Genomic DNA, 20,047 nt, shown 5'->3' on the forward strand with positions numbered 1-20,047 from the left:
ACAATTGGTTGGCACGCATGTACCCTTCTGGAATATTCAATGCTCTAGCAGCACGTAAGCTGGTACACCAGGTGCTGGTGGGTGAGCCTGACTGTGTCTCTCCACCCAATAAGCCTGCCATCTCTCATCACTCATGCCCTCTGTCATTTACATTGTCTTTGAACTCGGCCTTGTAGTAGCTCCTCGACTCTGGTAATAAAAGGGAGTGCAGGCACTCGCTAGCTTCAATCTGGTTCACCATGTTCCTTGTCTATTTCCGTCCTCAGCTCACGTTATCATAGACCGTGAATGTGCCCATATTCTAGCATTTAATAATCTTTAATGAAGAAACTTGGCCTTCATGGTGTTCTCGCTTTGCAATTTAACAAGGGATGCCTCAGCTTCTCACGTCTACTGTTCTTCACAGCTGATAACCAGTTCTTGGCTGCTTCCAGTCTTTGACACCAAGCCAGACAGCCTCTTTGATCTTGCTTCGAATTCGAGCCAATTCTTTGCTGCAATACACATGGCCTTCAATCCGTCTTCTTACATGGAGACTTGCTTACTAAATGATGTCACTGAATGTCCAGAACTCTATATACATGTATATTGGCGGCACCGCCTGCAGTCTATATACTAGATAAAGCCAGCCTTAAGAATACTTAATCTACTTGCATTGCAGCGTCTGTAAAATTGTAAAATAGCTTGTGTTTTCTGCAGTGCTCTTCACATGTGCAATCTTCAATCCGCACATGAAAGCTTACTCGATTCTTTATTCCGACAACAGGTTCCATATCACCTACACATTTTCTTCTTCGATCATCCTTCCCAGTGCATCACTGTCATCTTTCTGTGATGTCACCAGCCTCTTCTCTCTCATCTTCATATTCCTTCACGTGCTTCTCTTAAGAGACCATCAGTCTTTCGGGGATACTTCACATAGGGTCTTCTTAGTGGATACCATGCCTCACAGATTCTTCATGGTATAGGTACCATAACTGGCGTTGCACATGTCACAATTTCTGGTTTCCAGCATATAGGAAACATAGGGGTGGGACTTCCTGTAGAGGCATTCAACTGCTCCTCTACACTTGCACCTCTGCTCCAGTCATCCACTACTCCTTCACCAGTTTCCACATCTCAGCATTCTCTCTTAAAAAAGTAATTCTTTGGTGTCCACATTTTCATTACTCCCTTCAGAGATCCTGCTGATTTCACATGTTCATCAACACTCCATGTCATAGGGCTGCATCAGCTATTCGGATAACAGTAGATCCATCGTCCCACATACTTCCTGTAGTTTCTTGGATGCAGGAACTTTGTTCCCTCTAGTGCTAAGATACTGGCCCTTATCAAATCTCTTATGTCTTCATCTGTTAACTCCTGGGGTTAAAACCCTGATTCGACATTGATCATGATCTTCATTCCTACTGCTTTCTTTGGTGTCTTCTTGCACTGTATAATAATTATCCTGATTACACAAAATCCAAACATCATCATCACTAGTTTTGCTCCCAAGAGCTTGAAGATATTCGCCATCCATTGTGGAATCCATGAGAAAATGGACACAAATCAGCTGTCATCTGCAATATCTTCTATCTCATCTTCGATCTTGTTGTGCAGGTTTGTCAGCAGCATTATGGCCTCCGTGAAGGTCCCATTCTCATCATTGTGAGAAGGTATTAACGTGCAACATGATGACCCGATCTTGGCGCAAACACCTCCATCCATTGCTGTGATCATGTCAAGAACAAATCTATTCTGGAGAGTCATCAGTCTTATGGCTCTTAGTTCTTCCTTGATCGCATTGAATCACTTTATACTGGTATTGATCGTCTGCAAAAACTCCCATCTAGTAATCTGTAGCCATTTGGCATTGGCCATCATCCGGACCCCAGGCATAAAGGTAGTCATAAAGACTGCCCGAGTTTGACTGAACAACCTGTGTTCATATGGAATAGCATTGAAGGCTTCTATTGATTTTGCTGAAAATTAGTTTTCTCTCCTGGTTCGATTGAGGAGTTCTAGTGATCTTCTCTTTCTGAAATGGGCTTCTGCTTTTGGAAATTCTCCAATGGAAGCACAATGTTGCATTTATCAATGGAACCACCATCATCAACACTGATTCATCTTCTACCCATGTCATCTTTCTGACGTGCTTAGCCCAAGACTTTAAACAAGCATCATTCACTCTCTGTACTTCTGGCAAATATTCTGACTTTAATAGATAAGCTGAGCAGGACATTAGGCCTCCTTCCCATCCTTTTGTGCATTTCACTTGTCCATAAACTAAAACTTGTGTTTGTTCACAACATCCAGGCCATCCTGCAACTTCTGTTTTATCAGGGCAATTCAGTCTCTTCATCTCCGCAACTACCACCTCTTCCTGTCCTTTCAGAGGATATGTAAGCATCTTGCTTTTCCACACAGGTTCCTTTTCTATCTGTGTAGCCTTGATATAATCATCCTGAAACGGAAATGACCATTCCGACCTCCATCGCAAGATGGTCCACCTTCAAGATGGTCCACCTTCCTTGATATTGGCCTCTTGTCATGCATGGCGTCATGTCTGACCAGGCGTGCAGAGCGGCACCCACGAGCAGAACTTGTAATGTGGCGGCATAGTAACAACGCCGCCGGTAGCACTACTGGCACCGTTGTTGCCTTACTGCCACAATCGTAATGAGGCCCAATGTGTCAACAACTTTCTAAAGTTCATTTTCAAAAGAACTCCTTGGCTCAAGAAATTAGTTTACACTTCTCTGCTATATCTATAAAGAGTGTCTGGTAGAGCCACAGTACAAGTGCAAATCTGCACTAATTGATTAATCTGTTGGTTTTTCGTCCTTCTTCTTGATCATCGATTGAGTCGGCACTGGCTGAAATTTTTCTTCTTGTCTTGCTTCTGAATCAATTGTTGGGGGTGCATAGGCCTGTCCACTGCAAGTATTAACATCACTGATATGGATCCATGCTCTTCTGTCTTGGACTTTTACTGCAGAGGGAGTACTGTCTTCCACCACGAATGGGTCAACGAATCTGGGCTCACACCACTTTCTGGTGAAATTCCAAATCAGCACTAGATCAACAATGCACAACTTAGGTGCTGATAATAGTTTTGAAATTCTGGCTGCTGAATGGTCTTCATCTGTGTGCAGAGACCAACCCCCCTGGCGCTCGAGTTGCTCTGAAATGACAGAGATACTAGCAGTCATATATTTTAATTACTCATTTAACTAATTTCCTAACAGTTTCTGCTCCTCGATGGTGGAGTCAAAGGCATTCTCAACATCTCCCTGTCACTAGTTTGTGGGGTGTGAGGTGATGATCCGAATCAGGCTCATTCCTTAGGGCATATAGTGCTAAGGGCAGGCAATATAGCCATACCTTTTTCAGTTTCAATTTCAACTTGGTGACTCTCTCCTTTAGGAGGCCGTTGAGTCTTTCATATATTCTGTTTCCTTGCGGTTGATTAGCAGAAGAAAACGTATGTTTTATATTCAAGAGAAGCGCTATTTGTTCAAATACTTCATTAACAAAATGAGGCTCATTATCAGATCTCAGCACTTCACACACTCCCCATCTTGGAAAGACTTAATGTACTAAAAACTTTTCTTTGCATGTGGCATCAGGATGTGTACAAGGACCTGCTTCGATCCACTTGGAGAAGGGACACAGCACCACTATCAAATACCTGTGTCCACTACATACTTGCAGCATGTCAACATAATAAATATGTAAATGCTGAAAAGGACCATTCCGTTGAGGAATCACTCCTCCAGTGAATGCCCAGCAGTAAACTTTTGACATACAATGCTATTTACTACATAAATTGCAACGTGTTCTAACAGGTTTGATACGAAACAGTCTTCTGCAATAGCTGCAGTAAGACTCTCCCTAGTTACATGCACAGAGTAGTGCAGCTGTTCAAGGGCTACCCTTAATAATGCTACTGGCATTGCCAGCTTTCCGGTATTGTCCTGTTGCCACAATGCTTATGTGGGGGATAAAGAACACCCCCTTCGTTCCCATAGTTCTTCCTCTTCCTGTGGTGCACTGCCTTGAATCTCCATTAATTGAACTCTTGATAAATGGTTAAATCCTTCCTTTACCACCATAATCTTTACCACTTTTTCCTTAATATCTGGAGCACCAAAACTTGAAATATTTGGTACACATGGAGGCCTTTTGACTTCTGCATCTGCGGCTTCATTTCTGCAAGAAATAAAATCAGTTTGCTTAGTATGTGCAGCACATTTAACTATTGCTATGGCTACTGGGAATTTTAGTGCCTTAATAAGCCTGTCCAATAATGATGCATGCTGCACTGGAGTGCCATCCATTCGGAGGTAACCCCTCCTTTTCCAACGTGCTAACCCTGCGTGCACAGTTGACGTCACATAGGCAGAGTCACTGTATATCATCATTTCCTGTCCTTTGTGTTTTTCAAGCACTGCAATAAGCGCTACCAATTCTGCTGCTTGTGCTGAAAAGTGAGATGGTAGTCTTGCACCTGCCATAACCTCAAATTCACTGTTTGCTCTATGTCTCACTACAGCTGCACCAGAATGCTTTTTCCCACTTGTTTGATACATTTTTGAAGAACCATCAATAAAGAGAATCTCCCCTCCTGACAGCGTATTCTCTTTAACGAGTGGTATGCTGTCATAGAACTCTTCATAGTTTGTGCAATCATGCACATGCTCATTCTTTGCCACTGGCCCAGCTATAAATGTGGCAGGGTTCAATATTTTACATCTGACAATTTTAATCGCTGGATTAGATATAATAACTTCGTACATGGAAGCCCTCTGAGATATCAATGTACACTTAGGTTTCTCCAAAATGGCAAATAAAGCATGCTCTACAAAAAAGTGTCATGGAACAACCCATTACAATACCTGCAGACTTCTCAATTGTGAATGCGTCGACTGCCAATGACTGTGCAGATGGGAAATGCCCTTTCATTACTGGGTCTAAAATCCCACTGTAATATGCCAAAGGTTTGTACCCTAATGTAGTTCTCTGTGCTAGTACTGCTGTCATTACTGTTTCCATCAGTGTGTGAAAATAAAAATGATTTGTCAGCATAGTTGGGAATCCCTAAAGCTGGAGCTGTGCACATTGCCTTTCTCATCTCTTCAAATCCTTCTTCTCCTTCTATCCCTGGAGTGGAGTACACTATACCTTCATCACTGAAAGAAATCGGCATATTAAGTTTTGTCACTGTCTCTTCCCAGCATATTAACTGGTGTCTATCTTCAATATAACAACTGAACAGACATGTCACATTCTCCTATAGACACTGGTAATTTATCAGTAAAAGGAAATCGACTTGTAGCTCCAGAGAATGCTTGAGCATACATGGCATTCCCTGTCATTGGGTATTTTCTCTCTTGTATACATGAACGTGTAGCCCTAGTGTCAACTAAAAATGAAAAAGATGTTCTTCCTATTGTCATATCGACCCTTGGTTCCTCTTGGTGTTCTGGTATCACAGATAGTACTGAACACATCAAGTCACCCTGTGAGCTGTCCAATGTGGATACATGCATATCCCTGTACCTGTAAAAGGATTCCCTCCTGTCACTGTGACACCCCCTATACTAGGTGTCAGAAGCTGTCCTGTGTTTGCGTTCTGCTGTATCTGCATAGGAGTGTGATGCGACTGCCCTTGTGGTGGGTTCAATGGTGCTTGCTGTGATCGCTGCAAATGCTGTACCTGCTGCGCTTGTGGTGCTTGTGACTGATATGCTGTCTCATCCTGGGGAACTCTATCCCTAGCCTGTGAGCTACATGCTCGAGGATAAGCTGTCCTACCTCTGGGGTACTGACCAGTCTGTATATACCCTTGCCTTCCACATGTGCACGCAATATGTTCTGTCATCCCACACATCCAACATATAGAAGGGTTTTTGTCTAATTAGCACTCCTTGATTAAATCCTCCTTGCACATTCTGATTCTCATTCTGCCCATTCTGAAACCCACCTTGAGTGTTTTGAAATCCACCCCTTCCTCTTAAACCCATGCCTCTACCTCGTGGTATAAACCCACTTCCTCCTTGATTCATCGGGCACTGTCTATTCACCTGCAATGTGTCCACTGCTTGCTGTGCTTCTAACCCTTCTCCGCTTGTCAATACTGCTGCTTCTATAGCATATTTTGACATTTTTTTCTGAACTAACTTGGCTTCCTCAATTTTTCTAGCATCATCTTTCTTTTTATTCTTCTCCTGTAACAGCTGACAGTGATGCACCATAGTCAACTGTATGTCAGCCCATGGTTTTGCTTCCATCCCCACTAATTTCTTAAGCTTCCTTTGTACCGGCTTAGGCAGTCCCTGACACACAATGTGGTAAAATACTGCCACTGTTCAAACGTTTCAAGAGACCAGCACTCTTGAATGTCTTGAATATAATCTTCATCTTCTTTCATCTTCCGTGTCATAATCGCACCCATATCTGACACGTCAGGATATTGCCCTGTAAGGGCTCTCAAAACACCTGCCCTACAGTTATTAAATGGTGCTACACTGTGCACCATGTTTTGTGCCATGACACTCGAACAGCCTGCTCTCGTCCAAATGTCATCTGCTCTTCCCCCAAAATTAGCAGTAAGTAGACCGTTAATGTCCCCTATTGCTAATGTATTTCTTCCAGTAATTTTCTCTAACTCATAAATCCATTTTCCCACACCTGCCATTAAGCTGGGGAGTTTGCACCTTAAATTATCCTTGTCCATCAGTGGCTATTGAATATACAGTAGTCTTTCCCCTCCCTTTTCTAATAGAGGAAACTGCATAAACTCTTGTCCACAATCCACTCTCATCGTCTGCCTATCCCTAGTAGGAACAATAGTTCCCGATCGCCTTCTTCCTGGTAAGGACATTAACCGATTTACATATGCCGGCGATTCCACCCTCTTACTATAAGATCATCGTTTAGGGTGCTCTGGACATGCTACAGGATCTGGCGTCCTATCCTTGGGTTGTTCTAAATCAGACCATATTACTTCCTTACCTATGTGTAAGCCTGCCTCAGGGTCACACATACTCTTCCCTCCCTACTGAAGGATTCTCTCTCTTCGTCTCACATGTCTAGTCCCCAATTAGTATGGCTCTCCACCCTTTCACCTATGTCTGAGGTGAACCTGCTTAGAGACAGGGCTCTATGCTCAGAACTGAGTGGATTTCCTTCTTCACCTCGTAACTGGGAGATAGATCAATCTTCCTTTCCTCAGCTTCCTGATTTGCCTCTTTCTCTTAAATCCTAATAAGCTTTATCGATCCTATCTCTGATGCTCCATATATCGAAGTTCTTATCTAATGTAAGTTTAGATGGTCCTGACATTGCTCCCTGTAATGGGAGGAACTCTTCTATGTCACTCCATCGTAATCCATTCTGAATGTGCTCAATCTCACATTTCAATATCTCCTCTTTCGTTCTGATTCTTCATCTACTTCTCTTTGCTTTCTTGCCTCCGTTCTAACTCTTTCTTCTTCCTTTTGTATTTCTTCTCTCCTTTCCCCTGCTCTTCTTTCTTCTTCTTTTTGTCTTTTTATCATATCTCTCAATTTATGTGCTTCCTCTTCTTCTCTCGTCCTATCCTGTCTATCTTATTCTTCCATTGCTCTCTGTCGTCATACTTTCTTTGTTCCTCTGCTCTTTTTTCTTTCTTTTGTTGCTCCTCCTGATACAGCTGTTCTCGTCGCTGTTGGCTCTTCCTTTTCTGCTCATCTTTTTTTCATCTTTTTTCTCGTTCCCTGTCTTTCTTATCTTGCTCATCTCGATCTTCTCTTTGCCTAACTTCCTCGAAGCTTTTTCCATCTAGCTTGAATAATATCTGCCCTTGCATCCATTCGTTCTGTACGAGCGTTACCTTATCAGCTTTATCCTTTTTTCCTTTCCATCTCTGAATTTCCCGTTCTATGTCTGTCGATACATTTGGCCACTCGCCTTTCTCTTCCCTGTTTTGTAAGGCCTGAATGATCTCCTCTTTTCTCTTTGTCTCCTCTGGACTATCATCGCTACTATAAGTAGGCGGTTCAAATACTGGATTATTATATCCTGTCGCCACTTTCAGTTCTTTTAATGGATACAATCCTGTACTTTCTGTACTAATGCTTTTTACTTCAAGCAAGGCAAGGGGAGCAGAAGGCTCGACACCTTCCTCCTTACACTGGTTAAGCATCCAGTCATCAGGTGACGGATCCTCTCTCTCTTCCTGGTACATCTTCCAAAGCCCTAAAATAGCTAACCTCTTCTCCAATTTCTTTCCTGTGTACCCAGCGTGCAAGTATGTGGTCACGTGTTGAATACTGCTTTTGCCAAAGATCCCCCTTGTGGCCATGGCATGAACATCTTATCTGCCGTGCCTTTGACCCATTCTGCACTATACTGTTTAAGATTGGGCATGTATTTTGGCAGGGTTTTACACAGGTACATCAAAGGAGTAACTTCTTTCATTGTGACGTGTCTCAATTGACTGTCAATACTTTCCAGTGTTTTACAAAAGAACATGTTTATAAAAACAACAAATATGAGCGTGCTCCAACAAATCACAGCTCAAAACCTCTGTTTTTCAATAACCTTAACCTAACTTAAGTCGGTACCGACAATGACCGGTAACAACTTTTTATCTCTTCTTCAACTTTACACAACTTATTCTTGTCACTCTTCGACACCTTTTCAAACCAGACACATAACAAACAGACAGACTAGTCAACTTCACATTAATCCTCAGCGCTCTTCGCTTTATCTCTGCCCCTAAATATACCTTGATCACAAGGTGTTACTCATTATTTTCCACGGACCTGTCCTCTGCAGCTTCTACTTTACTCGAACTGGAGTGTATAATGGCTTCTACTGACCCCCTTGGGCCAGGTTTTATGGGGCTTTATCTGTTAAAACGCTCTTCGTTTACACTTTAAAACCAACCCTGTTACTTTTTTAACCTACCACAATCCCATCCTCTCAATTTGTCATTCTCCTTTGTCTACTCACCATTTGTTCTTTCAGCTCAAGACCTTTGGTATTGAATTCCCTCTCCAATCGACCACTTTCGCCTTTCGTCCTCTAAGCGCCTGTGGAAACCAGGAGGGATTTTGTGGGGAAAGAGGGACCCGACCCACCTCTATCGATCTTCTTAAAAAAAATTCTATATTGGCCGCTCTTCTCAGGAAACCTTGCGATCTTCCGGATAGATGGCGAAAGGCACTCCATTGTTCGAAGCGCTACAGTCTATAGGTCGATGGGTCTTGTCATCAACCATCCGGGATGCTACCATGTGAACCCTGGGGGATCTTCTCTTTTACTCGAGGTAAAATGTACTATGGATGGGACGGAGAATAACTTCTCAGACTAAATAACAAGACCGACTGAGGAAGTTGGCAAATAACTCTGTTTTAATGTCAATTGTCTAGAACAGGGAGTACAGTACATCAACGGACATCGCACAGCATAATCTCAACGCATCTTGTAAAAAATTACACTGATAGAGCAAAACCTCATCATACATGACGTCATACTACGTGGCAAATTAAGAAAGCCTATGGGAGATTGTGGTTGGCTCTAAGGGGACAGCTAAGTATACTTTCTATATGGGATAGGATCATGATTGGGTCTCTATAGTCAGATGGGCACTCATGCCCTCCCTTAGTGCAAGTAATAGTGCAAGTCATCTTCAACAGTAATAAAAAACACAACACCTCATTGGCTCTCAAACTATAAGGCTCCTCGTTATACGGCCTTCTACAATTGGTTGGCACGCTTGCACCCTTCTGGAATAGTTGATGCTCTAGCAGCACCTATGGGAATGGGGATGCCTGTAGCACCGGCACAATTCATTACTGTGTCTGTGCTACAGGCTTGCTGTGCTCGCGGTGCCTTTCATTCCATCAAGTCAGACCTGGCAGAATGAAAGGCACCCACAAGCACAACTCAGAGTTTGCCGGTCCGGATATAAGGGTACAGGTAAGCTTACCAGTACCGTAGTATCCGGACTGGCAAACTCGTAATGAGGCCCAATGTCTTCGTGTAGTCGCCATTTGTACTCTACGGGAAGTGGGAAATCTCTGCTGAGCATGTCTGCCACAAGATTGAGTTCCCCTGGAACATGTTGGGACAACAGGAACATCCTGTGTGTTGAGAGCCCATATCCAAATGTTTTGGAACAGCTTGGATAGCCCTGGAGGGTGTGTGCCCCTTTGTTTGTTCAGGTAGTACATGGCTGTGGTGCTGTATGTCAAGATCAGGACTGTCTTCCCCTGTAACTGTATCTGAAAGGCTTTCAGTGCTTTGAATACCGCTAATAGCTCCAACAGATTTATGTGGTTGGACGATACTTGTAGGGACCACACGCCGTGCGCTGTCTGCTGAAGCTGGTGAGTGAGTGCTTGTCCTCCAACATGAAACCTCGGTATTTTCTGTGCGCTGGCAACATTGAAATATGAAAGTATGTATCGTTTATGTCCAGTGTTGCCATGTAATCCCTGTGTTTCAACAGCAGGATTACTTCCTGTAAAGGGACCATATGAAACTTTTGAGGTTTGACAAACTTGTTCGCTGGGTGAAAATCTAGCACAGGGTGCATGGTGAGATCCTTTTTGGGTACAAGGAAGTACACTGAATTAATACCCTTGTTTACCTGTAGAATAGGGACGTCTTCTATGGCGTCCTTTCGTAGAGGGGTCTGCACCTCTTGCAGTAGGATTTGCAGGTGGTCCGGCGTCAGGCGTCTTGATTTTGGCAGTCTGAATTGGGGTGGTTGGGCAAATTCTATACAGTACCCGTGGGCGACCGTCTTGAGCACCCACTGGTCTGTTGTTATCCCCTCCCATGCAGTAAGGAAAGATTTTGTATGCCCCACAACTGGGGTTGCATGGGAGGGAACCTGGATGCGCAGGTCATTTCTGACCAGAGGCCGGTGCGCCTCTGGGGTTGGAACCTCGTCCTCTACCTTTTCCACGCCGCTGTCCTCTGGGTGGATAATTAGTGGAGGTATTGGACCCTTGTCCCAAATTCCAGTTGTTTCCTGCATTATACTGGTTCTGGGAAAAATTAGACTGACCACGAAAGGACCGGCGGGAGCCGCTTCCTCTCTGAGGAGATGGTTTCTGGGTAAATTTGTCGAAGGGATTTGAGTGATTTGTGTGCTTTCTTAGCTGTATCAAGAGCATTGTCCACTGTCTTGCCAAACAGGTTGGTCTCCGCAACTGGTTTGTTAATCCGTGCTGCTTGGGTCTCCGGCTTGAAACTGGAGTCTCTCAGCCAGCATGTCTCTTGACCAAGGTACGTTGTGCCAGTGTTCTTCCCGCTGTCTCTGCAGCGTCCAGAGTGTTTTTGAGCACATTCTGGTTCACTTGCTTGCCTTCGGAAATGATGATGAGCAACTTGGTCCTTGTAGGTTTTGGCACTTATTGAAGGCCTTCTTGCAGAAGGTTCCACTGAATGTCTGCCTAGCTGGCCAATAGCGTGGTGTTATTGGCTATATGGGTGGTAAAGGCAGCAACCGTTGTTACCCTTTTCCCCAGTGCATAAAGTCTCTTGGATTCCTTATCGGGTGGTGTCTCTCCTGTAGACAGGGGAACACCAACCTGTTTTCTAGTTGTGGTAACAACTAACAAATCTGGAGTGGCATGACCCTTGATGTAGGCAGGGTCAGTCAGAGAAGGCCGAAACAGCTTCTCCACCATAGGGTTCACCGCCCTGGTCTGGGTCGGCATCAACAAAGAAGGTGCCAATCTCCTCTTGATTGAGTTCAACAAGGGGATGGCCTGGCTGGCCGGAGGTTTTTCTTTGAGTATATCCTCCATGAAATCAGAATCTGGTAAGGCTTGAGTGCCGATCTGAAAATGGTCAGCCGCCTTCTTCAAGATGGTGTTGAACGCCATCTGGTCATCCACTGGGGAGGCTTGCCGAGCCGGAGTGGAGGAGGGGAACCAGCGGGGTCTTGGGTGGGAGTAGGGGACTTCCAGGGTTGAGCATCAACCTGACGGCTGTCCTCCCAATTGTCCATAAGACCTGTCTGATCATCCACATTGTAGTTTTCCAGAAAGGTGCCATCTTCATCCTGATCATAAGTGTCCATACCATCGTCATCTGTGAGAACACAAGTAAACTCCTCATGTGGATCTTCCAGGGTCCTTTCATACTTGGATACAGGAGTAGAAGGAAAGTCTTCTCAAGGCCTCTTGTGAGCAAGGTTCTCAGAATAAGAGACACATTTTCTAATCTGTCCCTACAGCCCTTACATTTCTCCCTGGTCCATGAGGATGAACCAGAGGGGTCCAGGGGAGGAAAGGGTTCATCTTATTCTCTGTGACATTAAGATTTCTCCCCTAATGTGGCTGACAAAGGCACAGGACTCTCAACGTAGTCCTGGCAGAGTTCAGGGTGCTTTGGCATGTCCCTCGAAACAGTCTCTCGGCCATTCTTTGTGCTTCACTGCCTCATTCGACCGCTCCTTCAGTCTAACTGCTGAAGTAATCCTTGCAATGCTCTCGGCAATGGTGGGAGAATCCGACCAGTCTACCGGCTGAACTGGAGTGTGAGCGGTCGATTTCGATGCCACCAGGACAACCGCAGGCTGAGCGGTGGATTTAGACGCCACCGGGTGAACCGGGGGCTGACCGGTGGATTCCGTAACCACCCGGGCTTTAAGCAGCATCTATGCGTCCTCCTGGAGCGCCTCAATGTCCGCGTGTCTTTTAGTGTTAGCACCCTTTACTTTAGATTGCTCAGTTAGAGGCTGCAGCTGCGGTTGTGGGGAAGGCTGCCAATCATCCCGATCACAGGATCCCGTCGAAGATTTCGACAGTTCCATTGGCGCTTTGGTATGCTTCGACACTCCTACCGAAGCAGAACCTTGGATTGTGTGTTTGGTGTTATGATCGTGTGCGCCTCTGTCGCCGGGGTGTCTTCCCCATAGTGTGACTCGCGTCAGGCCTGATGGGGTCGTTGACGGGCGTTGCGGACTGAGAGCAATCCGCCGTTAGGTCAATGGCTTCCCACACGGAGGCCTGGTCATCGCTAGTTCCTCCCATCACTTTCGGTGGTTGCAACGGCGGGGGAAGAACATTCGGCCTGCAACATGCCGTAGGCCGCCCATCGCTTTAAGTGGCGCTCCTTAAGCGTCTTAGGGCGCAGGAGTCTACAAGCCGTGCAACTCGCTTTCTTATGGTCGAGGGGCAGACAATTGTTGCACCGAGCGTGCTCGACCTTCCAAGGATATTTGGCCCTGCATGAGGGACAAAATCTAAATGGCTTCTTTTCCATAGCAAAAGACAATTATAGCGATGACAAAACCCAGGAAGCAAAGAGGGTGAAAGAGGAAAGGCATACTTGTAAAGATAATGTCTAGCCCGACCGCACTCTCCCTACTGTGTCGGCTGGCCAGACGGCCCAACCATGTGGACGGCAGCGCGGCCAGGATCAACAGCTGTTGAAAGTCTGCAGCAGTCTTCGGCGTTGTTTCACAGGATTCAACAGTCGAAGTGACTTAACAGCAATAACGAGAAAGTCAATAATAATGACAATAACGCTATCTCTATGTAAGAGCTCTGCATTAGGGCAACCAGGAATTTGGGCGTAAAAAAACAATCTGAGGGACCTCGGCGCATGAGGGATTTTGGGTACACTACACGTCACGGTAGGGATAGTGTTACACACACGACTATGCCGACGTCCCCTTTCAATTCTCGAAAGACAAGATGCAATTCTATGCAGTTACCACTGGATGTCAGACCATATGCACAGTATGTGATTCTAAACAGATTAACAAGCATCAGAAGTCCAAAATGATCACCACCTGGAAGCAAACCATATCCTAGGAGTTTGTCAATTGGGCTTCCGGGCTGGACACAACACAGAATCTGCACTCCTAGACCTTAAAAACCAGATTGACAAAATGAGGCCTTGCTTCTCCTCCTAGACCTCTCTGCAGCCGTCGATTTAGTGGACCACAATGTTCTCTGCCACCACCTCACCACCACAGCCTCCTTTGCACCAGAAGCAGCATCTTGGATCACCTTCTTCCTGGAAGGCAAAGCAATGAAAGTTTTCTTTCAAAACGCCAGTGCCAACCCTTCCCCTAACAAGTGTGGAGTACAGCAGCAAGGCTCATGCGTCTCCCCCACGCTATACAACATATTCACGAAGACGCTTTTCAACCTCCTGGACTCTCTAATCATAGCATACACCAACTATGCCAATGACACTCAAGTTCTCCTCTCCCTCCCTGGCAACTACACCAACGATGCAGCCACTCTGAGCTCAACCTACACAACCATCCAAGCCTGGATGTCGACTCATGGCCTCTGTCTCAACAACGAGAACACCAAACTGCTTCTTGTCGGACCTTCACCCATGCTAAAAAAGCTGGGCCCTGAATTTTCAGCCTTCGTCATCAGTGGAACCACAAGCCCAGTCTCCCCAGCGGTAAAAACCCCAACGGTTGGATGCAACTTTCTCCTTGACATGACAAGTAAAGGCCATCTCATTCTCGGTGGCATACTCCACCAAACTCCTAAACACTGCCAGACCCTTCCTCTCTTCTGACAGTTATCTAACTATTGCACACGCAGTAGTAGTCACCAAGCTTGACTACTGCCATGTACTTTTTGCGGTACATCTGCACACAACATACAAAAACTTCACACCATCCAAAATAACGCTCTACGAGCAGCCCTGCACATCCCTAGATCTGAGCACATCTCAGCCATACGTAGAGGAGTACAATGGCTCCCAATCCGATATAGAATCACTTTCAAAACACTCACATTTAGACACAGGTGTATGTCCAATTTTAACCTGACTTACCTGGCCCAAAGAATTGCTAAGGCCCACTCGTCTAGGCATACCAGAACCCCCTATACCCATAGACTTGCTCAACCTAAATATAAATGCGCCAAGGCTGGAGGGACAAGCTTCCCAGGCATTACAGCCAAACAGTGGAACTCTCTCCCCGATGCTTTGAGGGCAAAGGAATCCTTCTGGGCTTTCCACAGAGCCCTCAAAACCTTGCTGTTTTTTTATTCCTGTATTCCATGACCTTTCATCCCATTGTGATCCTGAGCTGTATGTAACTTAAACTCTAATGTAACTGGTTTTCCTTTGAGTCAACTGTATGTCAATTGCAACTGTGTGTAACATGATTCCCCAATAGTGCCTAGATGCCTAATGGTTTGTGTGTGCTTTACAAATTAAATATTAAAATTAAAATAAATAAATGTTCTGTTGATTTCACTCCACACCTTAGAAAACAACACATCCATTAACATGTTAACAATGTCATCTTTTTAAGATAACATGTTTCATGTGTTCTCCTTTTAAAAAACTAAATCCACTTGGATTCAAGACTGAGAGCAGTAAAATATAACTCATTGAGTAGGCTGGACAGGCCCTGCCTTTCGGCTGCTATGCCCGTCACCAGTTTTCGTGCCTTTCAGGCATCTAATTAAGGACTCTAGGCCAGCTCCAGGCAGACAGCATTGAGTAGGCTGCTGGTCACGTGACCATGACCTGCCACTCAGTTGCTCAGCCCACCACATATTTCAACAGTCCACCTTGGATGCCCTCATCGCCGGCATCCCCAACAAAGGGCTTACAAAGGCAAGGACCTCACCTGTTTCGGCCTGAGAGGGCTAAGGGCCAGACCCACTATCTGCATATCACTACTAATGCTACTCGCCAAAAGTCATCACCATGTGTCTCCTCCCTCCATAACCCATCCCCACTCTCACTAGGTTTGAAAGGCCAAGCGCCCTGGGCAGCCCCAGCAAACAACATTAGCAAACCTCATCAATATCGCCCTTGCCCCCATTCAACACCCATAGACCACAGGCACACTCCCTCTAATGTTGATCAGTGCTCGCTCAGCAATCATTCATGCTGCAGAGATCACTGACCTCATCTCATACAACAACCCTGAGGCCCTGTTCATCACTGAAACATGGTTTAACACATTTCCCCCCCTATGTTGTTGACATACTCCTACCCCAAGTCTACTGCATTCAACATGCCGCCCAGAGGAACGATTGCCCATGCCCCATCCTCCCCTCTCAGAGAACAAGCTCATTTGCATCACTGTTCCCTTTATCACATAAGGGATCCATTACCTTCCACCTCCTCTATAGACCACCTCACAGGAGTCACCTTTAATTTCTGACAACTCCAACTTACTCTCCACTGCCAAATTAGTACACTCTAATAATCTGTTTCTTGGAGATTTTAATGTCCCTGAGTCATAGGCTGACAACCACACTCGAAGCAGGCTTGTCACACTGACCGGTTCCATGGACCTTAAGCAAATTATGTACTCCCCACGCACAACAAAGGCAAACACCGCAGACCTGTCAACTTCATAACCCATGCAGACCCAATCCCACTCAGCTGGTCCCACCGTGTCACCATCCCACTATTGGTCACCCAGGCGACAACAGTCAACAAAGGACAGGCTAAACGCCCCCTCACACAATGCTGCTCATAATAAACATTCCCAGAAAATGAGCTAGAAGCAAACTTGGCCTCCTAGAATCATTCAACAACCCTGCTATGAAAATGGTGGTCACTAAGGCCCCACTAAAAACTAGCCTTCCTAAGACCCAAGGTCACGCCACCAACTGGTACTGCTTGTCACACACAGGTGTCGGCTCTCTGCCGGCTTCTGCACCGCTGGAATACCTCTTTGTTCTCCATGGCCTCTCAACCGAGGACCTCCCAGAATGCCCTGGCTTCTCTCTCTCCGAGGTTCGAACTTCCTGGGCTTCACCTGCTCAGTGAATATGCTCCTCTAATGCAAGTACTTCTTTACTTTGTATGCCTGTTTGCTGGGTCCTCCCCAGCAGAGGATCGTTGCGTTTCTTCTCTTTCTCTGGAGTATTCTTTCTGGTATTGGCCAATTTGACTGAATATTTTTAGCCGTATGGCCCATTTGACCAAATTTAGGAGGTACGAACGAAAGGACCGTACAACCAAATGGGCCATAAGGTTCCATTATAGTGAACAAGGGGAACAGGGGTTACAGGGGTGTCCGCCGCTTCCAGGACATTGGAAGCGGGGGACTTTATTAAAAAAGAAACACACAGTAAGGGACCCTGCGGCATCCGTTCTGATCTGCTTTGCAGGGACGGAACTGACGCTGCCAGGGTTAAATGGAAACCGGATGGTGAAAGGTAAATGGGGGGAAGGAGGTGGGTATGTATTGGGGGAGGGATTTGGGGAAGGATTGATATGATTTTGCCCACGGCAAAAATGGGTTTGCGGCGAAATTGACTACGGTCAAATCCGCTGTGAACACTTATGCCACCTACAAATCATACCAATCCTTCTTTCTGACTCCACAGTTCCCAGTCTTCACAGTATTCTCTATTTGCCATGGAGGAGTGATGAGTATTACTGTGCCACTCTTCTTCTTCTCAGTGGACCTGTGTTGTATTTTAATGCTGTTGTATTACAATAGCAGATAGTGGTTTGTTCAGGATGTGACTTCTGAGGCAGTCATTGTCTGAGGTGTTCATGGGAAAGTGGGACAGGGAGTTCCTCCATAGAACGGGAGTCCTTGTCCCCAAGAGGGTAATCTCTCCCTGTGAGGTCCCACTGACCACCCACCTAGGGGGGAATGTTACGTAGCAGGCTCACCTCCTTAGCCTCACAGAGAAGGGCTCCCCTCTGGGTATACGTGACAAGATCCCGTGACTCGTCAGAAAGTCCAAACTCTGAAAAGACGTGCTTCTCAAACAGACTGATTCCAATCTGAAGCTCGGGCAAATACCAGAGCTCAAGAGAGCAGGGCTAACAACATGATTTGAACTTGCAAACTAGCAAGAGAGAGAACAGCTGGATTAGTTGACATTTGGTTTTCCTGGGAGGAGGGCATGGGAGGGGGAAGGTGGGGTCATTTGGGCAGTGTACCGGTGGACAGTTTATTATAAAGTACCATTGAAAGTATAGGGACTTTTAGCGCTGATGACTTTTCCAGTGTTCCCTACCCCCCGGCCAGTACTGGACTTTCATTGCATTATCAGTTGGCTGCTGGGAGAACTGTCAGGTGACTTCAATTCAATAAAACGGTCTGAACTAAAACTAAGGAAAAAGCTTACCTCGGGTGTGGAATAGTGTGTCCCTCATGACATGGAGATGACCTGGCAACCCTATCAGTGCTGGCCATTGATTGTCATTTTCACACCTTCCTTTCCCTGCGCTTACTTGTTAACCCAAATCCACCAGTCTTACACATTGCTTTTCCCGCAGTCCCGATTGAGCGTTCTCCTTCCATTTAGATAAATAAAAGTTACTGGAAGAAATGTGAGTGTTATTGGCTTTCAGGCAGATATAGGAGGTGAATGTGGGAGGCGAGAAGTGTATTGTGTTACAGTTAAATGCATTTTTTACAAAGGGGTTTGAATTTCTTATCAGATGTCATTACTCCTTGATGGAGCATTCATTTTGGCTATTTCATTCAACTCTGTATCATGCATGTCCGCTGACGTAGAGTGGACATGTTATGGGTGAGTTTCCATTCTTGCATCATTAAGGATAGCTAAAGGCACATGGACTCCATTTGCTGTCACAAAGAGTTCAGGTGTTATACCCTTTTTGTAATACTGCTTCAACTCACTGTACTATTATTGAATAGGACCCTTATCTAAGACCCCTTCCAAGGGCATGCTGGGCAGGGACCAAATAGCTGTTCCAAGAAAACATACAATAATGATCTTTGACAACAACAAAAAATTGCTGAAATACAAATCACACTAACCCTTATTCTTCTTGGTTGTCCGGATTTTGCCTCGCATGGAGCTTTATCTTTGAACCGATCCAGGTGCCTAAATAGAATTTTTTGAGAGGTAAAAAAGACATACGTGAATGAGGGTAATGTACACCTAATATTGAACACATTAAAACAACAATAACCATATTATTAGCAAATCTTCTGTATTTTATCAGTTTATTTTCATAAACAGCCCATTAGTTGGCAACATAGGCAATATTTCAATTAGGGCATTACTGTATGTTTTCTGTTTCTAAATAAATGGGTCGTAGTACAAGAGCGATATACTTAGCCTTAATGAAGATAAGAGAGAGATCCTTCTAATCGGTTCACAACATACACTCAACACACTGGACTCATCATACAAATCCTTTATCATAGAAGGAAACACCATCCAAGTTCCCAATAATGTCAAAACCCTGGGCGTTTACCTTGACTCCACCCTATCCCTCACACATCAGATCAATGCATTTGCCTCTGAGGCAGATTACACATCTAAGCTGCTCAATGCATGCAGACCATTCCTCAACACCGAAAGCTGTATCACCATTGCCAGGGCTCTCATCGGCTCGAGACTGGACTACTGTAACACCCTATTCACAGGCACCACCTCTCGCCAGGGGTGAACTGGCCTATAGGGAACTCTGGAGATTTCCTGGTAGACCTCTGCACTCATGGCCTCTTTTGTGTGGTAACTTCCACATTTTCTCATCGGAAAAAGGGTTGGGCTTGCTGAAAATGTGTAAAATGGGGCCACTTTGAAAATTATTTCCAGGTCCTCTTTTGGTTCCCAGTCCACTCCTGCCTCTCATAACCTTTACAAACTGCATCTTGTCTAAAACAATGCTCACATGGCGGGCCTTAACATTCCGTAGCATGACCACATTTCTGCTGCATGAAAAAGTGTTCCTTGACTACCCATCCGAGAGTGCATTATTTTCAAATTAATAACTATCATGCACAAATGCCTCTCCAACACCGCCCCTAAATATCTATCACAAAAATTCGACGGGTCTCAATCTTCAAGACCCACCTGCACTACCTACTCTCACCAACTCTCCATACCCCGCTTCAAGCACACCAGGGCAGGAAGGGCAGCTTTCCAGTCATAGCTTCTAAAAACTGGAACAACCTATCACTCTCCCTTAGATCTGAACAATAATACTGGGCTTTCCAGAAACAAACAAAGACTTGGCTTTTTTCATATCATGAGCTCTTGGCCTAAAACTACAAACATACCTGTTGGGCCTCATCAGGGGTTGGGCGGAGGGGTACAATCTGTATCGCTTTTATCAAGAC

General features: G+C 45.3%; 1 protein-coding gene across 1 annotated transcript in view; it reads right to left on the reverse strand.

Moving 5' to 3' along the window:
- The window catches only part of LOC138511076 (trichohyalin-like), a 3,831,204-nt gene that overhangs the window by 554,320 nt on the left and 3,256,837 nt on the right, over positions 1 to 20,047 (reverse strand). Inside the window, exon 30 of the mRNA XM_069626576.1 lies at positions 18,737 to 18,803. Within this exon, the coding sequence (XP_069482677.1) occupies positions 18,737 to 18,803 (67 nt within the window). The remainder of the gene's footprint in view (positions 1 to 18,736; positions 18,804 to 20,047) is intronic.

Source organism: Ambystoma mexicanum, chromosome 6p, assembly GCF_040938575.1.
Source record: "Ambystoma mexicanum isolate Mex_15411 chromosome 6p, UKY_AmexF1_1, whole genome shotgun sequence".
Classification (NCBI taxonomy): Eukaryota; Metazoa; Chordata; class Amphibia; order Caudata; family Ambystomatidae; genus Ambystoma; species Ambystoma mexicanum.